Raw genomic sequence first — 18,173 nt, forward strand, 5'->3', positions numbered from 1 at the left:
TGATCTTTTATCGAAGTGAAACTTTAGGTTTTCAAAGCACAGTTAGAAAAATGTAAAATACTAAAATATCAGAGACAACACATAAGGGAATAATACATACACTTATCATATGATAGCTTTAAAATCCTCTTGCTTTTCCGTAGATTGTAATGCGGCATTCACTCACAGCGATGGAAATCCAAAATTCACATCTGCGCATTTGACTCTTCACATCTTTGTGCATCTCCCTAAAAAGTTTAGTCCATAATTTTAAAATGTCAGTGACACTGTTACAAAACCAAAATTCTTCACTCATTAAAAGGGCACCTAACATACTTGTCTTCATTCAGAAATATGTACATGACAAGCACAAAATCTTTTAAAATCTTTTTCATATACTTTTTCTGGACTTGGATAACTTCACGACTATATGTGAATAATATCTTTCCTACCCTAAATATCCATGAGTTGGTAACTCGATAGCTGGAAGGAGTTGAGAGGACTTTCCAAAATTTTCATTTCTAGCTTGCAAATATCATGAGAAATTTCAATCCAAAAGATATTTGAGAAAGTTATACTGTTAAAATGTTTTTTGCAAGAAATGTGCTATTGCATCTTGAACTGCAGCCTTGCTACTTAAAGACTATAATTTCTCCTTGATGCAGACATATAATACCAAATTACTTTTACAAAAAAGAGGAAGATTGAAAAAAAGTGGTGGTACACTACAGTTTTCCACTCACAACTCACGTTTCAACCACTTGTAACACCAAAACAAGATGTCATTCATGGTGGATTGCACAATTGTCATAATATAATTGTCCCTCTTTCTTGCATACTTTGATCATAACTAACATAGTCAACAATACTAAAATTTAACTCTGAAAACCTAATTATGATAAATAACCCATTGAGATAAACAGGAGCAATTCATACTTCAGTTATTTTCCAAGCTGCGTCTGTTTTCCTAGAGACAGAGTGAAATGTTGAAGCCAACAACAAAACTCTATTGGACTTCAGTGGACCCAGTATTTAATTTTTTATTTTTATTTTCTTTAAATATGAAAGCTTAGGTTCTGGAGCACATGGGTCAGTCAGTTACTGGGGAAGAGTCACTTATGAAGCTACAACAAAATGATCTCCTTTTAACAATGGGGGAAACCCAATTTTCTCTCCCTCATACTGGAGAAATAAAATGGTAGGCACTGAAAAGTCAGAACTGATATATGAACTACTGCAGTCTCTCTCCATACTTATGAATGGAAAATAATTGTGATCTCTTGGATACCAGAGAGTGGTAACTACTGATAAATGCAACTTTAAGAATAGTATTACAAACGATGTAAACTTGTCTTCACTCAAACCTTATAGTGCTCAGAAAGAATCAATTAATTTTAGGCTCCGATCCTGCAACTACCTAAACACATGAGTAAGTATTTACAAGATCAGGGCCTTAGTTTGTACTCAGATAGGGAGAGATAGGTATTACTGATATTAAAAAAAACTAGACCCAATACTCAAGTCTGCTCTGTAAATTATGGGCAAATTTCATCCTTGTTACTGCTAATTCTGTATGTATTTCAACAGTACTAATCAAGGTTATGTGCTGTAGTCTATAGTACAATTAAAATAAAGTAGACTCTGTGACAAAGTTCCTCCTCTATCTTGGTGGGTCCTGCGCTTATTGGCGGATTTTCTTGCCTCAGAGATTCACCATGTGGGTTGGGGAACAGCCCAGAGACCTTCCCCTCTGGAAGAACCCACAGTCCAGGTCAATTGGGAGGTTTGGGGGGAACCCGGGCCCGCCCTCTACTCCGGGTTCCAGACCAGGGCCCTGTGGACTGCAGCTGTCTATAGTGCCTCCTGTAACAGCTGCATGACAGCTACAACTCCCTGGGCTACTTCCCCATGGCCTCCTCCAAACACCTTCGTCTTACCACAGGACCTTCCTCCTGGTGTCTGATAACGCTTGTGCTCCTCAGTCCTCCAGCAGCACACCCTCTCACTCTCAGCTCCTTGCGCCTCTTGCTCCCAGCTCCTCACACTCACACTACAAACTGAAGTGAACTCCTTTTAAAAACCCAGGTGCCCTGATTAGCCTGCCTTAATTGATTCTAGCCACTTCTTCTTAATTGGCTCCAGGTGTCCTAATTAGCCTGCCTGCCTTAACTGGTTCTAGCAAGTTCCTGATTTCTCTAGTGCAGCTCCTTCTCTGGTCACTCAGGGAACAGAAAACTACTCATCCAGTGACCAGTATATTTGCCCTCTACCAGACTCCTGTACCCCACTGGTCTGGGTCTGTCACAACTCATACAAATATCTTAACAATAGCTTCTGTAAGTTACTTGTATTTAAATAAGCACTCATCTTGAGGTTATTGCTAAATTTACTTTAAACTTTTAAGCCTGCATTTTAGACCAATGTTAACTTCTTTAATGTTTGTTGTGTTTAAATAATTCTTACATGTTATTTCGGAAAGTATCTGAGACAATATTCACAAAAGCATTCTTTAGTCTTTTTATTGTCAGTCCACTTATTCAGTTTGTATATTCATTGACACACAGGCTGTTTTACACCAAATGCTATTTTTTGTGGGATAAATTTGTTTTATGACTCAGGGTTCAATTTTTAGCTTTAGCAGGTGTCTATAAATAAGAGTGTTGTCAAACAGATATATACTTGCAGAACTTGAGGTTTATTTTCCTAATTATGAAAATGACAGGCCTGCAGAATGAAAATTATTCTCATTGCTTTCACACCAAAAGATATGCACAGAAGGAAGTTCAGACTGTCTTAGCTGGCATACAGTCTATAAAACACCACAGTGAGTAGTGATCCAGTGTATTTACCTACTGATGGGTGTTTGGCAGCTAGAGTGAAATACACTGTCTAGGTCTTGGTGGACAGGCATCCACATTACAACTGGCACCCTGGTTGAGAGTCTCAAGCAAGTTGCTGAAGATTAAATAGCTATTGAGAATGAATTTTTTTTCAACCTCCTCAGAGGTGGTGGCCTCTGCAGATCAGGATTGAAGTACAATGCGTGTATGAAACAGTGCCCAGTACTCTTTAATATGCTTTACCTGTTCTATGGATACATTACCGGCTAAATCGGCACCACTGCAATTGATGCAGCGGTGTCAATTTAGCGGGTCTGGTGAAGACACGCTACGTCGATGGGAGAGTGCTCTCCTGTCAATGTCTGTACTCCACCTCCCCAAGAGACGGAAGCTATGTCTACAGGAAAGCATGTCCCATTGACATAGCGCAGTGTAGACACTGCTGTAAGTTGACTTCAGTTACGTAACTTATGTACCTGAACTAGCGTAACTTAGATCGACTTACAGCGTTAGTGTAGACCAGGCCTCAAGTTTCCAGGGGTGTCTGTGGAAATGGCACTTTTCACAAGCTCTAAGAATTCATTTTGTAAATAGACTACATTTATCACGTAGAACAATAGAAATACTACTTTTGATTTTGACTAGTGTAGAGTGAGTTTGTTTTCTCAAGAGTTATATCATCTCAAACTTAAGAGTAACACTTAAATTAGACCTCAATACATTTTCTATTCATATCAGATTAGACAACATTCATACACAAATGCAGTGAAAATAAAACTATTCTGAAACGTAGAAAGAAACACTCCTGTGATTAAACTCTGATTAAGCAAGCACCTCATTTCATTCTTGTGATGTAGCTCTTTTGTTTAGATATGTAACTTCACCAGTTCTATATGTAAATAAGTCAATTAAACCACATTTGCTATACTTGTAAATAACTTTCCCGCTTTGTCACCACATATCACAAAACTTTTTTAGTGCTATTATGCTTATTATTTTTACTGAGAAATAAAGAGACTCAAACTTTATTTTATTTTTTAATAAACCGTAAGGTTGAAATAGTTAAAATAAAAAGAAACAATATATCAAAGCCAAGCATTACATTTTTGTCTTTGTCCCATACCAGGTTTTAGAGGCTTGACTTACTACTGAGTAACGGCCTTGAGAAGAGACCCATATTTTAAAATGCTGGCATCATAGAAACAGAGCATGTGTAAAGAATGGCAATGGCTTAATACCATTTATTTTTAAACAGATGAAATAATCTTCATAGCTCATTTAATGTGCTGCCTCCCTTGAAGTTTTTTATTTTGCCTCATTAATAGAAAAATTAAATTATACCAGTCCCTACAAGCCTTCCTTTTATACTAATGCTCTACAAAATATTTGCTCTCCCCTTTGGCAGTACTTTGAATTTCTCCTGGATATTTAGACACCTTCACTTGAGAAAATTTGAAAGAAATCAGTCAAAATATTGTGGGGAAAACTCCAAACATAAATGGAAACTAGAATCCTTCAACAAAATCGTCCAGCCATAACTGAACTATATATCCATTCTGAATAAAACAGAGGTCAACATATTTTTTCATTTTTTTAATCCCTACAAATTCACAGATTAAGAATGTAGCTATTTCACTATTCCTTTCCCCGTTTGACTTTCCTTAATTATATTTCCTCATTTACGTACACTGTTAAAAAAAATCCTGTTTGTTTCTATTTTACTCTTGGTCATACTGACTTTTTCCTTTAGGGTTTTATGGTTTTTCTGTCCTCATTTTCACTTCAGGTCGATGCTGTTTCTCTCATTTCTTTGTGTATGAGTTTGGTTTTTTTAATCAAATACAGGTAAGTGCCCCTAAAAAGATGACTGGGAGGGAGTGGGGGCAGAGAGCAGTATGAGCTATAAGGACGTTTGCAAGTCAAAATTTCAGTAATAACTGCAAATATTTTCTCTTTTTTTGAGAAAATAACATGTTTCTTTATGAAAACATTTACATAACAATATGCTTACAACATACTCTTGTCTGCAGCAACCAAGAATAAGCAGACAGAGTAATACGGCTCATGACAAGATGAATGCAATATAAAATAAAATAGAAAAAGGTAGGATCGCTGTAGCAACTGCAATGATGTAATGTAATAAAAATTTACAAAAATTGGAGCATGAGTTCCAGTAACCTATAAATATATTTGGTAAATTAAGCAAAATCTTATTGCAATGAGATTATAAAATTTTGATACTTCATGTGCTGATTGCCATGGGACCACATTAGGAAACTGAACTCACAATGAGAACTAGCTCAGAAAAGGCTCAATTTTCCAATATTCAAAATTGTTCAAAAACAGTACATCTGTTTATCATATTGTGATTTGACCAACCTCTAATCTATGGGAATAAATAGAATGGTATGATAATCTGCAACATTCTTTTACATTTTTATTGATTAAAGAAAAAATTCTCTCAGAAAACATTTTAAATTATCAGAAGAATGCCACAACAGATCCTCAGCAAATTATCCTACACCATTACTATTCCACTGAAAACTAGTTTCAATGATAAACGTACACCAGGGTATATTCAGTGACAAACTGCATATAAATCAAAAACACTTGCAACTAAGTTGTGCATGTTCTTAAATGACAAAATATGTTCAGAGGTTTTATTTAAAAATTTCTCACTGCTTGTTATCAAAGTTAAAGACAGTTTTCATACCAATTGACATACTGTAAACATATGAAATTCCTATTAAAGAAATATGGGTTTACTGTAACCTGATCTTTTACAAAAAGTTACTAGAAGTTATTGATAACAATTTCTCTTGGTGTCTAATTTTCTAGAAAATTAAACCAATGTTTCCACTCTAACCAAAGCTGAAATATTGTCACGTTAGGAAAAACTCTTGTTTATTTGTTAATCAGAAATACAAATCAAGTGGCACATATTTCCATTTGCTCTTCAGGCTAATAGTTTCAGCTTCATTATATTTTACAAGAAAACAGCAGACTTTCAATGGTCCTGTAAAGTCTTTCATGTCACAACTGAGGTTTAATGATGGCAGTGGAGAAAAGCAGTGGTGATGCAAACTAAGACCAGCCCAATTGTCCTTATCTAGTGATGGGATCTTTTTTCCTGTTTGGCTTGCAGCAGTGAGGTTTTTCTGGTCAGGTTGCCTCCACCAAGCCTGACATAAGTAAAAGGTTGACATGCCCTGGTAAATCCAGCCTGAGGATAATCCTTATATCTGATACAGCTGATTCTTCAATCTGTAGGTTGGGGAATAATACTAATGTGAAGAAAATTATCAGGATAGCTCATATGTTCACTTAGCCACTGTACTGGTGTCTCAAGCATCGGCTCAATTCCATGAACCATCACTTGATTCTTCTTTTCTCCATCTAATGCAAAGAAAAATAAAGACCACTGATCAATAATTCACAGTTCAAAACAGCTTTAAGTTTAATTTACTGTATGCTGAAAGTCATTGCAGCGATAAAGTGATTAATGGCTTGCTACTACACATTTAACTGAATGAAGAGCAGGAAACATTGACATGGAGAAAGTTGAAACTGCAGTTTGCATCATCTAAAACAGAAACTGAGTTAAAATGAATTCTGAGAAATTCTGTTACAGTGAAACAATGAAAGTGTCCATTACTTACAGTTCTCTCCTACAGTAATGATTTGTTCTTAATAAAATTATAGACACCTCCACCTTCCCCAGCTACAGATATCACACTTAAACATCTGCTCAAATGACATGTCTTGCTTTAGTTAAGAAAAGTATAGCTATCAAAACTAAAGAACATGAACCCCCAAACTTAATAGTTAAACTAAAATTTTCATGCTTTTATAGGGGTTCTACTGAAACAGAAGTAACACACATAATAAGCCACTATATCTATTTCAAATAACTGGAATATTTCTGGAGTACATTTGTTTTAATAAGAATTAGTAAATTTAAAGACTATGGCAGCATTATCAAGAGTTACTCAGAAAGTTAACTGAATTAGTCCAATTTCTCACTTAGTTTCATCTATTGGGATAACTATGCTAGCAAGTGATTCCTAGTTCAAGAGGGATACAAGCTAAGAATATTTCAATTCTCTTTACTTATACTTGTCCTGAAGGATGAAAAAGCTCCGATCCTTAAATTTAAAGGATGGGAACCAGCTAAAACCATGACCTGATGGCCACATGCTGAGTCAAAACTAGCTTTAAAAAAGCTTGACAGATTATTTGAGTCTTGAAATGAGAAGTAAGGTAATTTGAGATCTGCTTCAAAAGGTGGTTAAAGAAAAGAAACCAGTGACCTTTTAATGTTTAGATGCCACATGCAGACATCCTTATACTATAGGAATCTACCATATGTGTGCACAAATGTCACTGCCCTCCCTATACCATCAGTTACAAACCTCCCATTTTCCCCACAGAATTGGGTACAGAAAGAATGATTGTGCCACCACAAAATTTATGTAAGACAGCAGAATCTAGGAAATGAAGGCAAACTTGCTGGCTCTGTCAGGCTAAGGGCTGGTTACAACATGGTTCCTAATACATAGCATAGATAGGATCTTAACTGTGTTTTGTAATAAGGATAAAGCCTTGCCAACCCTGTCATAACATGTTCTGATAGCTGGTTTGCATGGGTATCTCTGTCCTCACTACAGTTCAAATAATGTTAGCAACAGCTATGCTTGAACCTGGTTGTTGCTAGCATGAAATTGGTTTCATAAGCTATTAGACAGGGATTCTTGCCCAAAGTACTGCATTATAGATTACCTACAGGGTATTATATATCCCATTTTGGCTAAAATAGTTCAGTGTTTAAAAAAATAAAAACCTTGTCCACATACAAAGAAACCATCCCACAAAATCCTTGATTAAACACATTACTTTAACCTTAGGCCTTGGTTCTACAAATGCATGTCTGCAAGTAGTCCCACTCAATTCAGTGGAACTACCTATTTGCATAAATGTTTGCAGGTTTGGGGCCTTATTGTGGACAGCGCATAAAATGGGAGTGCTGCCATTTTAAAATAAGATACGATAATTCAGACTAACATACATTTTGCTGGGTTTGAAACATTATCTGTCAAGCTGTCATCAATATACAGGGCCAATGGTACATAAGAAATGATAGCTTGCACTAAACATGTGTTTACAATGGGAAGGTGGGATGCTTTTAATATGGTTAAAATAAACATTTCTTACCAAATATTGCAATATTTTTTACAGCTTTCAAAATGCAGCTTCATTACAATATCCTTTTCGCTCGTTACCTTGCTGAAGAAATTATTTTATAGCAAAATTATTTATTTTTAGGAAACAATTCCACCTTATTCTATATTAAGTGTTATTTATCCAAGGAGGTTTTTCTGGTGTGACCATTACTTCTGGACTTTGATGCACTGGTACAGCATGACCAAGCCACATAGCTTGAGGAGCAAATGCATTTGGCTTGAGTGAAAAATGAATAATGGGAGCATGACGTTTCATTCCACAAACCAGTAACCTATATTGTTCCAAGATATTTGGTCATGGTAACATTGAATATTTAAATATTCAAAGGGGACCTATAATATTAGTGTTATTTTAAATATACTTTATACTTAAGGTCAATCATTGTTTATAAGATTAAGTTTTCTTTCCCCTTTTTCTCAAGCAAACATAAATAAGGGCTACCGTTTCATGTTTTCCTCTATTTAATCAAATTATAACACAATTTGTAATGCTCAAATTTAAATAGTAACATGTTTTATTGCAGAATCAAGAAGTAGGATAGTGAGGAAAATGGTTTTGACAGGTTTTCAATAGTAAAAGGGAAATGTCAGAAAATATGGGCAAAGCAAACTGATTTTTCATATAAATTCTCTATGATACAGTGCAAATATCTTCAAGTATTTAATATATTGACAAAATGTCTCCACAACTAGATATCTCCAAAACAATAATTCATAACTATAACATGTATTTACATAGCTGTCAGTCCTATTATTTTTGCATGTATATGATTCTAGTGAGGACGAAATTGTAGATTAATGTGACTGGATTGAGCCAAGCAAAGTTAGGGCAGGTAAATAGACACACAGCTCTACCTCTTGGCTCACATCTGCTAAAACTCATAACATTTATAATACACATTCTCCAGTCTTCAATGCTTTAATAAATAAAGATTAAGAAAAAAGAAACAATTTAAGGATGTTCCACAAACTAAGAAAAACTAGGAAATTCAAACTTAAGATTGATATATCATCTTCAAATCACTCCATTGAAAATTTAAAAACCCCACAAGATATAACTTGTGTGAATTATTCATTCTATCAATTTAAAACCTAATTCAGTTTCCTTACTCAGTTCATCACAAATTAACATTAAAATAATTTTTTTTATTAACTTTCATGCAAGAATATGAACTATAGAGGAAAATGGAAAGGTATTAGAAACGTAGCAATAAATGTTTCATGAAAAATTATTCACTGTGTTTGTACACAAAAAATATTCTGCCTGAGATTACAACATTTTACAATGTTATTGAGACAGCAGGCAAAGACTTGTTTCAGGCAATATTTGGAGGTAATAGCTGCCAACCCAATTCTCCCTTCCTTCCTTCCTCAAACATCAGTAAAGCAGCAACACTGAAGTAATGGGCATTAATTGGACACACCAGCCAGTCAATACTTCAGAAGTCAATATGTGCAATCAGACAGGTAAATTAGGACTGACATGGCTTATCTGAACCCACCTATTGTAAACCTCCATTGGCTAATGACATTACAGCTGCAATTTATAAGCTAGATCACCCTTAATGAATGAACTATTTTCAACTTCTTATTGTCAGACATCACAGTCCAAAAAAACAGAGATGAAGAGAGAGCACTTAAATCAAAGCTACATCAAAAAGTCTCTTTTAAAGGAAAACTCCAGTAATTTTAAACTCTTAGATAAGTAAATATTTTTATATGATTACAGGCAACATTGTTAGGGGGGCCTTAACTATAGGAGTTTACATTATAAGCCTCTATTTTCAATGACTTATAACTTTATCAAACTCTAATCATTCAGATAGAAATTTTTCATGAATGGTCTCTGCCTCAGGCTGAATTTTTTCCCCAACCCTTTTTGAGACTGTGATTAAGGAAAAATACGTAGTTTTGTAAATGTTACAACATTTTTTCTAATAATTTAATTGAAGATCTTTAGTACCTCGATAGTTTTGAATAGGGACTTAAAATTGGCAGGGCGATTGTCCTTGGATCAGGAAAGTCTTTTTCTGTCCTGTGAAAATCTACAAATCTAGATCTGGCTGAGACATAAACCTCTAACCATCTCTTTGTTAGAGACTTGCTGTTCAGAACATTATATTTGCAGCAAGCATACTACCAAGCCACATCCTGCTCTCTAAGGGTATGTCTATACTACACATGAAGTTGTGATTGTAGCATGGATAGACAAACCTGGATAGCTCTAGTTTAGATAGAACGGGTAACAACAGTAGTGTAGATGTGGTGACATGGGCTTCAGCATGGGCTGGCAACCAAAATACAAGCCTAGTGGAAACCCTGTGTACGCAATCTGGTTGCTAACCTATGCTGAAGTCCATGCTGTCACATCTATACTACTATTGTTACAACTTCAGTTGCAGTGTAGACATATTCTAAAGCAGGGATCCCCAATGCGGTGCCCGCAGGCGCCATAGCGCCCACCGGGGCATCTATGTGTGCCCACCTACTGGCTGCCGGACAAGCAACTGCCGAAATGCCGCCGAGAAGCGGCAATGTCAAGAAGCGTCGCTGCCGAAATGCCGCTGATTTTCGGCGGCGACACTTCTTGGGGTTGCCGCTTCTCGGTGGCATTTCGGCGGCTGCTTGTCGGCAGCCACGGTCCTCGGTGGCTAGTTGTCCGGCGCCCGCCACACGAAAAGGTTGGGGACCACTGTTCTAAAGGCTTTGGAAAACAGCAGCTGCAAAATACCCTTTTGGCCTAAGGGAAAGTGAGCTGGGCTAGGAGCCAGAAGACGACCATGAATTCTAGTCTCTGCTCTTCTATTGACTACTATTCATATGTTTGTATACTTCACAGTCCTCATTATTGAGGAAAGCTTCATATTCCTATCTTACAAGGCAGGCCAGGCAGTCTCTCTCCTCCTTCCTGACCCCGTCTTACAGATGGTGTAGCATACAAATAAATAATTTCAGAGACTATTAAGTTTACACAGTCAAGCACTGTACAACAGGAAATTCCAGAATTAAAGTTTCTCATGTAACTTTAATAGGTGTATGTATATACTGCAGAATGAAGTAATCACATACTATTTATCCTACCGGACTGCTGTCCTATTTAGTGCATGGGATGAACAGTTAAATAGACCGAGGACTGAAACAGCTAGAAAGGTGAATCCATTAGCCCTGTCAGAACAATACTTAGATCCCAAGAAAGGTGACAGATCTCTGATTGGGAGGCATATCTTCATAAGGCCCTTTAGGAATCCAGCTACTGTAGGTGTGTAAATATGAAATACCCCTGAACTGGAGGGTGCAAAACAGAGATGACTGCTATGTGAGCCCTCAGGGAGCTCACTGACAGTCCAGAGTTCTTTGAAGTATTAAGTAGTCTGATATCTGTGCCAGGAATGGAGATAATTGGTGCTGTTGCACCCAAAGCATAAATCTCTTCCATTTAACAGCATAAGTATTCCTCTCAGAACCTTTTCTACTGTGAATTATGATGTTTTGTACGTCAGATGCACAGATTTCCTCCATAGAAGTCAGCCAGCAAACATCCATGCCATGAGATGCAGGAAACGTGGATTCAGATGGAGGATTTGATCACATCTCTGTGATATCACATCTGGTAGGAGAAGCAACTATATTGGAGGTTGGATGTAGAGATTCTTCAGTACCTGGACCTAAATTGTCCCAGCCATATTGGAGCTACTATAATAATTTTGGCAGAGTCCTGCCTGAACTTTCTGAAAATGCTTGGGATTAATGGAATTGGAGGGTGAAAATACATCAGGCCTGGGGACCATGTTATCATAATGGCATTGGATAGGGATACCTGACTTTGTCCCACTCTGGAGCAGAATTTTCAACACTTCTTGTTTTCTCTGGCAGCAAAGAGGTGTTTGGATGGATGACACCACTTCAGAAACACATATTGTATTCTGTTGTCATTTATCAGCTACTCACGGTCGCTTGAAAATTGTCTGCTGAGGTGATCTACCAGCATATTCTGTAATCCTTGCAGGCGGTACTGCTCTCAGGGTAATTTTCTGGTGGATACAAAAGTTCCACAGACTTGCAGCCTTCTGGCAGAGTGGATATTGCTATCCCTGGCTTATTTATATAAACCTGGCTGTAGGGTTGTCTTTCACAATATGACTTGTCAGTCATTTTAGAAGCTGGAGAAAAGCTGGGCACCCAACAAATGGCTCTTAGCTCCAAGACATTTATATGAAGTCCTGCTCCCACAAAACTTGTGTTTTAGAGTTGTTTACATGGGCTATCCATCCTAGTGTGGAGGCATCCGTTACCACAGTCTTTGATGGTAATGGAGGGGGTAAAGACATCCCTTTGCTGACTTTCTACAAATGTAATGACAAGCCTTCTGGTGGAATGTGTACTAATATATCTAGGTAATATCTGCTTGGCTAATATATAGACTTCAGCCATACTTTCATGCAAGTAAGGTAAGGTCTGGCATGCTGAGTTGTGCATATGCAGGAGGCCATGCAGGAGGTCCTCACCAATGTTCTGGGGTGAGTTTCTAGGTGGATGAATACATCTAGTATGGCTTGAAATCTTTCCTGTGGTAGATAAAGCCACTGCTGCTGTGGAGTCCAGCATAGTTCTTATAAACTCTGTTCTTTTGATGGAGTCAGTATTGGACTTTTCTCCGTTTACTTTCAGGCCTAGCGAGGCAAAATGATGCAGAGTCCTTTGACCAGAGTCTGTTACTCGTTGATGCAATGTTCCATGAATGAGACACTGATCCAAATATGGGAACAACTGGTTTCCTTGTTTCCCGAGGTAATCTGCCACTACCACTAGGCATTTCCTAAATTCCCATGGTGCTGTCGATAAGCCAAATGGTAGCACCCTGTACTGATAGTGGGAACCGCCCACCTGAAACCTCAAATACCTTCTCTGGGTAGGGTGAACTGCTATATGAAAGTATCCTGGAGTTTGAGAGCTGTACACCTTGAGTTTGGATCTATGGTTGGAATTATTGAGGCCATAGTCACCATCCTGAACTTGAAGGTGTTCATTTGTCTCTGATCCACTATAGGGCACCAGCAGTCTTTTTGGGAATCAAAGTAACAAGAATCAAACTCTTTTCCTGGGTTCTTGAGGAACTTTATCCACTTCTTTGAGATTTAGAAGTGACTGCACCTACTGACATAGGATGCTCTCAGGAGACGAGGTTCCAGAAAAGGGATGGGGAAGGTGGGTGGGAGGGGGTCTCAAACTAAATGGAATAGCCTACCTCCTGATTTACAGGATCCAGTGGTTCACAGTGATGGTGCTCCAGAACCCACTGAAATTAAAAATGATTCCCAAATTGAGGGGATATAACTAGAAGATACAAATGAATTTGCATGCCATTCCCAATCAAGAAATCAAATCTGTTGCCATGATGAAGACTAATAAAGCTCCTTTGTGAGGTGGAGAAGGGGATCTAGCTCTGGACTGGGAAGCAAACATTGGTATTCTGGTGTGGTACATTCCCCACATAGCTCAAAAAGACCAAGGATATGGATAGGTGTAAGGGGAAGGTGACCAAAGGGGAGGATATCAGGGAGTAGAATCCCCCTGAGCTTCTTTTACTAAGTCCAAAAAAACTCCACCTCAGCTTTTGACTCCCCTTGAGCCTCAGAGGAAAAGAGTAGCACAAGGCCCAAAAAGGGTCCCTCTAGCACTGATTAGTGCCTCAGGACCACCTTCCACAGCATCCCTTAAATCAACTGGTACCAACCTCTTGGCACTGAGGCACCCAATACTGATATCCCTGGTACCATCTACTTTGGTATCAATGCCATCGACTCACCTATCCTTGGCAACAAAATATTTGTGACTAAAATCCTATATGGTGTTGAAAGACCTATTGTGTCTCTTCGGTACTGGACTCCCCATTATTAGGAGTGATCAAACTGCCTCCTCTGGAATCAGCGGTACTGACCAAAGCATAGTCTAATGGAGATTCCTGCACACCAGCTGATACAGCTCCTCCTCTTGGTGAGGACTACTCATTTACCCACTCAGGCTCTAAGGGAAGTAGGAAGGCTTGTTAAGAGTGCTTTAACTTTTTCTTTATTACTGTGTGTTTAATAAAATATTTTTAGTGGTGCTTGCTACTATGGGAGTTAACCACCTATAATAATGCAAAACCCGAACCAAACTGAACTGTTTAAAATTTTAGAAGTTTAAATAAGTGTTTTAGAACGCCTTATACCTTGGTTGGGCCCAAGACACCACCCCTACCAACACAACAGTCAGCCACACAACTTCATGCACATATCATTTTAAAAAATAATTTTAAAAAGTTTTCACAACAATCTTTTCTTGTATCCCTTCTCTCAGAAGTATGGAATCTCTCCCCTAACCGTATGCTGCCTTAGCTATTAGTCCTGGATCACTGACAGAATTAGAAGCTTTATACCCTAGATACTCAGGAATCTCCCCCAAACCATTACAGTGGGGAAAAAGCACTCGTTTCTAGCTTGAATAGAACATACCTTAACACACCTTAACTACAACATCATTCTTGCAAAAAAAACGATTAGATTTTTTAGAGGTTTCATAAATTTATAAAAACAATTTCTCTTCCCCTCTGAATCCTGTACAGCTGACTTCATGGATCTAGGTCAACCTGAATACACAGCTAGGGAGCTAAATATACCATGGATCCATTACTTTAACTAAAATATTTTTTAAAACAATTTTTGTATAAATGCTGGTATAGATAGAACAAATGCTGAGATGACATGGTAAGGTTTTATTAGCACTAGTTTGCAAGGACATATATAGCTTCATCATTTTCAACAATATGGGTTATCCCAAACAAACTCAAAGCAATAAAACTTCCCACACTATCATGCCATCAAATATTCTTTATGAATATGTATACAAAAACACACATACCTCCCCCCCACATATGTTCTCTCTCTCTCTCACACACACACACACAAATATGTCACACTCACTTCAAGAATGCTGGCAAGGACTTTATTCTTAACCGCAATTATTTTTTTGCTTAATATTTGTTAAGCTACCATGTTTAAAATCATGGATACAAGCATGCTTTAATTCTAATGTGTGTATTTTTGATGTACTTTTCAGCTAATCAAGTAACGATGACCATTTGTAAGATGCCCATTTGTAAGATGGAAAACTGGATGGATTACTTGCATTGCCAGCTAAGTGAAAATATAGCAAATGGTAACAGGGGTTTACTTATTTTCATCAAAGCAGAATAACTGTCTAGTTTATCTTCAAGGGTTAATAAACTCCTCGGAGTAGGACATTCAAAAGTAATTATAGTAATAGGTTAAAAACATTTGCCTGCAAGGTGATGGGAAATTTATACCGAACAAAAGCCTAATGGTTACCATGTCATGTTTATACCTTTTCATATTTAACTAGAGAAAAAAATTAGCTGATTTGCCATTTTTGCTACATTATATTACATATAATACTGTTCTACATTCTTTAACAAGTTCTTAAATTGACAAGCAAAGTAGAACAGCAAATGGAGATGAGCTATTCAATTAACCTAAGAGAGTCTGGTGAGTTTTGTTCTGTGTCTGACAAATTCTTTAACCTTTGTAAAAATCCAGCTAATTGAATCCATAGATGTGAAAACCACAGGCTGAAGTCTGTACTGCATACATCATGCTGAAGGATTTCTGCCTCAGCCATGGCGGTAATAGTCAGTGAGGTCAGGTCAAAGAGGGTTAAACCAAGTCAGGATATAGCCAAAGGAATACATCAAACATGGATTTTAAAAGGGCAATTAATCTTAGACAGAAATGCTTCCTGGGGAATGAGATCTCAATCTTAAGAGCACACTACATGATGTAGCAGTAAAAATGTACATATACAAGCTTAGAGAGCTTTCATCCTGTGATCACAAACAGAAGGGGAGTGCTGTTTATCAGAGAAATACAAACCCTTTCTAAAATACTTACATTAACTTCTTCCGGGCCTGAACTTATTGGGAAATAAATGCCTTAATGAATGCATAATATAGTTTGCACACACACATCAAGTATCATTTTCTGTATATGGACTGCAAGTATTTTTGCACTGCTAATGCCTGAAAATGTTTACTGAACTCTGCAATGGCAAAATTGTTCCAGTTATTCCTGAGAATTTAAGGAAGGGTGGGTGGAGAGGTATAAGGTAGCTGCATTACAGATCCGTGGTAGCTGCTCCATAGTTAAGATTCCAAATGAGTTTTCATTATAAGCCTTACTTTGATCCTTACGCTCCTTTAAAATCTCCCAAAAAATCAGCTTCAAAGTTAGTAGATGCCAGACTTGAACTGAATCAAATAAATGATAAAACTTAGTTCACTGAACTCTTGTAAGCAGGCATTTATGTTTGCAAAAGGTAACAGGATTACAAAGCAAATCTGAAAAGTTAATATTTTTAATTAGTAATGTTAGGACTCATTACCTCTGGGAAGCTTAATAATATCAAATGACTGCTTGAGACCTTAGCTTTGATGTAAAGAGAAGTGTCTAGCCTTTTTTCACAGAAATAGACTTCAGAATGCATGCCAGTCATGGGAGAGGCCTGTTATGGAAAGGAGGAGAATTTTTCCACAAAAATGAAGTTATTCAGATAAGCTATTAGTAAACTGAGACACTTAAGATGGTGGTGGTGATCAGAGTTAGAAGATTGTTCTAAAGCTAGGATGTAGCAGAGAGTGAGAGACAATAAAAGCTATGTTTAGTGGATTGATCTATTCCATAGTAGTGACGAGGCTGTTACCTGCTCTTCCCACCATTTCCCCTGAGCTCCTCTTTTTCCAGGACTCTCCCTTCTTTTGTTGATTTCTTACCATAAGGGGCTAACTTCCTATGATGTTTAGGGGGTCTGCAGGATATGTAGATGTAGAAGGAGCAGTGGGAAAAGGAGAAAGAGGAGGGATGCAAAAAGGAAGCATGAGGCTCAACATCAAGGGGTGCATTGCACTCTATAGACACATTAAGGGGCCTATCAGATTCCTCCTGAAAACCATGTTGGGGCCACAATTCCCATATCATGCTCTAAGCTTTGGCATCTTTTCTGGAGGCCCCACCCCCTGCAAGCCTCATAGGATTGTTGCCTTCTCCCAAAAACTTCAATAGGTTCATTGGGGAATCCCTCACAATCACCTCTCCCCAGTTGTCAGTCTGTGAGGCCCAATGCAGGGTTTTCAAACTTTTCATGGTAGTGACACCTCATTCAAAGTAAAAAATTGTCAACCCCCTTTACATTTTGTATTCTCATAGCAAATATATCAGTGATGATAATGCTAAACTTACATAATTTATTAATGTGTTTTGAGAGATTGACAGAGAATATTTAGTCTTGACAGGTAAGGGTGTGCAGGGAGTAGGAGAGAGAGGATTTTCTTTGCTTTACATTGCCATACAATTTTCAACATCTCACAACCCCTCTGATTGACTTTCATGACCCTGTTGAAGGTCACAAACCACCAGTTGAGAAACATTTGTCTAACAGATAGGACACTAGGCTGGAACTCAGGAGATCTGGGTTGTATTTCAGGCTCTGCCTACCTGCTGTGTAACCTCTGACAGGCCACGTCTGTGCCTTCATTTCCCCTCCCTCCTTTGTCTATCTTGTCTATTTTAACTGTAAGCTATTTAGGACAGGGACTGCATGTCTGTACAGCGCCCAGCACAAAATAGTCCCAATCTTGGTTGGGGCTTCCAAAAACTACTATAATAGACAAATAATAATTAGTGCTTGTCAGAAAAATCTCTGAAACAGGTTTGTAGGAATTTGTAAAAATCAAAATGTTCCGCCAAGACAGTCTGATTTCCATAAAGTTCCTTTGGAAACCAGGGTGTCCAGGCTCTGCGGCTCCTGGCCAGTCACCAGGCAGATTCTCCCAAAGCAAAGGCGCCATCCCCTTTTCACAGAGAATTTCAAAGTTTTTGATTTTTATTCCAGTTTGGAATGAAACTAAATTAGGAAATAGCTAAATCTTCTGTGAAATGGAATATGTATCTTCACCCATCTCTAATAATATGAGGCTTGGCAGATCTTGCTGTGCCTGAAGAGAGTCATTGGCTCTCTGACAGGCTTAAACAGAATAGGCTCGAGACTGACAATAAGAAAACAT

At 37.8% G+C, this 18,173-nt stretch overlaps 1 protein-coding gene across 3 annotated transcripts in view; it reads right to left on the reverse strand.

The window, feature by feature from the left end:
- Window positions 1–3,871: 3,871 nt before the first annotated feature.
- Window positions 3,872–18,173, reverse strand: part of ATG5 (autophagy related 5) — a 146,737-nt gene continuing 132,435 nt past the window's right edge. For all 3 annotated transcript variants that reach the window (XM_065400723.1, XM_065400724.1, XM_065400725.1), the window contains exon 8: window positions 3,872–6,215. In XM_065400723.1, coding sequence (XP_065256795.1) covers window positions 6,079–6,215 — 137 coding nt within the window. In that variant the 3' untranslated portion in view covers window positions 3,872–6,078. The remainder of the gene's footprint in view (window positions 6,216–18,173) is intronic.

Source organism: Emys orbicularis, chromosome 3 (assembly GCF_028017835.1).
Source record: "Emys orbicularis isolate rEmyOrb1 chromosome 3, rEmyOrb1.hap1, whole genome shotgun sequence".
NCBI classification, from domain to species: Eukaryota; Metazoa; Chordata; order Testudines; family Emydidae; genus Emys; species Emys orbicularis.